The 4,672-nt window shown below is 35.2% G+C and overlaps 1 protein-coding gene across 1 annotated transcript; it reads right to left on the bottom strand.

The window, feature by feature from the left end:
• Positions 1-2,333: 2,333 nt before the first annotated feature.
• On the bottom strand, positions 2,334-3,263 carry LOC110565861 (olfactory receptor 5B3-like). Its single transcript, XM_021663633.1, has one exon. It carries the CDS (start codon positions 3,258-3,260, stop codon positions 2,334-2,336), a length of 927 nt encoding a protein of 308 aa, XP_021519308.1. The 5' UTR covers positions 3,261-3,263.
• Between the last annotated feature and the right edge of the window lie 1,409 nt (positions 3,264-4,672).

Below are 4,672 nucleotides of genomic sequence, written 5' to 3'. Positions count from 1 at the left end.
AATTTTTAATTACATGTATAAATGTATGTGTGTGTGTGTGTGATTCCATGCACATATGTGCAGGCACCTATGACAGTGAGAAATAGTAACATTGCGGGGCTGGAGAGAGTTCAGTGGTTAAGAGCACTGTCTGCTCTTCCTAAAGGGTCCTGGTGAAATTCCCAGCACCCACATGGCAGCTCCCAACTGTCTGTATCTGACAGCTTCACAATAATGCACATAAAATAAAAATAAATAAATTATTAAAAAAGTAACATTTCCTCTAGAGGCGGGTTACATGAAGGTGTGAACTACCCAATACTGATGCCAGAAACCAAACTCTGCAAGACTATTACAAACTCTTTAACTGATAAGCTATTTTTATAATGTTGACCATTATCTTAATACTAACATATTGAAGTAATCTATTTCATTTGTCAAATACAATAGTATATGTGTTCTAGATCAAAACTTAAAATAAACCTAGTTAATTTTTTGAAAGACATCACCAAATATAAAAGTTCCTATCTAATGTGTGTTTATGGATTGCAATGCCGTCCTTATTCAAGGTGAAACTTGCTACTTAATGACACATTAGTAGAAAAATTATAGGGTTTGAAGTGATCTAATCTGTTAGAAGAATTCTGGAAAATCACTTTATCAAAAAGCACATAATGAGAACTAAGTAAGAATATGGAATAAAAATTCTCAAAGAAGCAGAACACACACACACGGAATGTTGATCTAAAAGGTCATATTATGCACAATTAACTTTCACAACTGGTGATTTATAGGTTCAGCATATTTGTACAGTTTATCCCAAAGTTTACTTGTTTTATTCACCCATTTAACACATATTTACTGAGAGGCTATTATGAATCGCATAAGGTTGACAGTATCAGGCATTTTGTGTGATCATAGTTCATCTAAGCTAAAATTTTCATAGTAATATTCTGATATAATTAAAGTATATTTTATTATCTAGTATTTCCTCATAAATTATCCTTCCAAAAATATGAATATATATTTTATGAAATGACTCAGTCAAACAGAAATTAACAATTCATATAATAGACCAGGTTTATGTATCTCACCAAATTACCTTCAAAAAGAGCACTTTGTTTAATAAGATATCACATTTCCTTAAATAGTAATATTTAAATAACAATAAATTTTCTAAGTATACAATATTTGTTTAATACAATGACCCAAATATTATTATAGTTACCAACTGTTTTTTTATTAATTGAGATTCTCTTACAGAACAATAATTGACAAGATTTCTTATATAGAGTTATATAAGAGACATTTTGTTATGGATTTGTTGTCAAGTAATTATGGAGGATGAAAGTCATTTAATATCTGCCAGCTGGAAAGAAAAATAATTAAGGTGATTCATTAAGTATGAGTAAATATTGAGAAAGGGAAGAGAAAATGCTGTGTGTTTTGAGCAATTCAAGCCTGAGACTGGATCAATACGTGTGATAGCCAAGAGTGAGAACAGCTGGTGTACCAGTTAGGTGATGGAAATGTGGAACAAAGGAGAGGGTGAGGCTGGACCGAAGGAAGGAAGGAAGGAAGGAAGGAAGGAAGGAAGGAAGGAAGAAAGAAAGAAAGAAAGAAAGAAAGAAAGAAAGAAAGAAAGAAAGGAAGGAAGGAAGAAAGGGGGGAAGAAAGCAAGGAAGGAAAGAAAGAAGAAAGGAAGGGAGGGAGGAAGAAAGGAAGGAAAGAAGGAAAAAAGGTAAAAAAGAAGGAGAAAAGGAGGAAGAGGGGAGATGAAAGGAGATTATTTTTTCTTTCTGCAATTAATTACTATTCAGTTGAGGCCTCAATGGATTACATTAAGAACATACATCCAAATTAAAGTAGATTTTTAAAAATTTATTTTATCAATATTAGCCTGTTTTAGGGATACTTTTAAATAAAGGCATCATGCTGTCAATCTGGACCTCTATATTAGCCATATTATATTTAACTCCAACAAGTTTATCCTAGCCCTGTGAGTCTGTCATCATGGGAAACCTGTGTAAATTTGCTCACTTAATGAACTTCTTCAAATGCTTGTTTTACTTGCATCTTCATTGGCATGAATATGGCAGTGTCCTGAATAAGAGTTTGGAAATCTTGACCTCCAGAAATATTAGCTATTCTAATTCACCTGTGTCTTTCTGGATGTATCATGTCCTCTTTTAACAGATATCAGCCATTGCATATACAAACAAATCACCTTGAGAACTTCAGAGTGGGTCTCTCAAATGTAGCTCAATAGATATAGGATATCTAAGAATAATGAACCCATGATTGGACATCCCCAATAGTGTAAAAATGAAAAATTTCTTCAGATTATTTTCTCTTCAAAAAGTGAATGTGCTTTTTAGCTTTAATAATGCACTCTTGACCTCCTTGTTCCTCAGGCTGTAGACTACAGGATTCAGCATGGGGATGACCATGGTGTAGAACACAGATGCAATTTTGTCAGTGTCCATGGAGTGATTGGAGCTGGGCTGTAAGTACATGAAGATGACAGTTCCATAGAAAATGGAGACTGCAGTAAAGTGAGAAGCACAGGTAGAAATCGCCTTGCGATGTCCTGCAGCTGTGTGCATCCTTAGGATGGTAATGAAAATGAGTATGTAAGAAATCCAGATGACTATGATAGCAAAAAAGATGTTGAAACTCACTGTATAAACAAGAAGCAGCTCATTGATATGCCTATCAGAGCAAGACAGAACCATGACTGCTGGAATATCACAAAAGAAATGATGGACTACATTGGACTCACAGAAGGAAAGACTGAATGCATCTCCTGTGTAAATGGAAGCATTTAGGAAACCCAGGACATAGCAGCCTATGACCAGCCATGCACACACACCTGTAGTCATGGTTGTGGCATAATGTAGAGGCTTGCAAACTGCTGCATAGCGATCATATGCCATTGAGGCTAACAGGTAATTTTCCACACTGGCAAAGGCAGTGAAACAGAACATTTGTGTTGCACAGTCATTATAAGACATGACCTTGTTTCCTATAAGAAGGCCGGCCATCACTGTTGGAGTAACAGCTGAAGAATAACAAAAGTCCACGAGAGACAGGTTACCTAAGAAAAAGTACATGGGTGTGTGGAGCTTAGAGTCCAGGACAATCAGAAGGATCATCCCCAGGTTCCCCACTAGGGTGATGGTGTAGATGATGAGGAAGGTAATGAAAAGGGGAAACTGAAGGCTTGGGTCATTGGTGAGTCCTATCAGGAGGAAGTGTGTCACTTCTGTCCTGTTCTCCATCCAGCTTATTGGAGATCACAGGATGCTCTGTGACAATAAGAAAAAACGCAACAAGATAATTAAAAATTATTTGAAAAGTGTAAAATATTTTTTTGAAATCGGTGAGCTATGAGTTGTGCCATGAGCAACTTCTAAGAAAGCCCAGGCTTTGGAATCAAGTTGAGTGTACTAATTATACAGTGTTACTTAATCTATGAAGTGAGGAATAATAATAAGTAAACATAAAGAATTTTGAAATGTTCTTTATCAACAGCAATGTTGATATTAATCATTTAATAAAAATTACTCATTTTGTTGAATTTTCTGCCGACTGATCTTTCCTGAACTCAGAACAATTGACACTTCCATATTGCCCACCTGCATAAGCACTATTGTGGACATTTTTGAAGTTTATTTAGTGCCTTTTCTTATGAATGTATAAATTTGATTGGTTGCAACACTGATATAAATTATGATGTTAATTATAAGGTACAAAATTTGGGTAATTTATTCTTGTTACTGAACTATTAATTGGCATTTTCTGCTTTGGACTCATGCCAACATTTAAATGATTCCTAGTGTCTGTTAATTCTTAGGTTGTAATGACTTTAAATCAAATCCAGTCATCTGATTTTGTAATTAATTTTTGACATCTTTCATAAAAAATAAGTATTTATGTTTTCAGAGTGAACTAATAGAGTGTATGATCAAGGAATATCTTCATATTTTTCACCACTTAGTGTCCTCTCATTTCAGACAAAACAAACAAAAACACAGATGAAATGATCCTTAACATAAAGGCAAATGTGCCCTTAATGAATTTAAAAGCTCGTAATTGGACAAGCCTGTGGTACATAAAATCCTGTCAAATAACAAAAATCAAACAAACAAACGCATTCTTAATATTATATGACATATCATCTTCATCATCCCAGGCCAATTTTCATCATTACCAACATCTGTACATCTTGAAAATGCATAACTAAAACAAAAGCTTCTGAATTGGCTGAGGTGTTTAACTCTTGTACACAGTAGTTTTTGAAGCACATTTGGAGTTATGGGAATGAGATCTACCTGAAAATACAATTTGTTAAGTGAGGAAATCAGTGGCAGAAATGGGATTTAAATTACTTGGAAATACCCACATTGGAGCAATTTCTTACCAGGTGGGAGTCACTGTAGTCCCATTGCCCCCAAATATCATGTTTTACCCACACAATGAAGACAGTCACAAAACCTACTTTGAAGTATTACTGTGGGAATTCAGTCAACAAAGCACTTCAATCAGAGCATGCTGGAATGTGAGGAGCACAGCCTGACAACTGCCATCATGTTGTCAGGCTGGTTCAGGTCACTTCACACTGGTCTGATCGGGGTGAATACTGAAATGTGGGGCTTCACTTGCTTTTCAGGCTTGAAGTTTTGAAACTTTC

This window comes from Meriones unguiculatus, chromosome 1 (genome assembly GCF_030254825.1).
Source record: "Meriones unguiculatus strain TT.TT164.6M chromosome 1, Bangor_MerUng_6.1, whole genome shotgun sequence".
In the NCBI taxonomy this organism is placed as follows: Eukaryota; Metazoa; Chordata; class Mammalia; order Rodentia; family Muridae; genus Meriones; species Meriones unguiculatus.
Note: the sequence above shows the minus strand (reverse complement) of the source record. Positions and strands in the feature narration are given on the sequence as shown.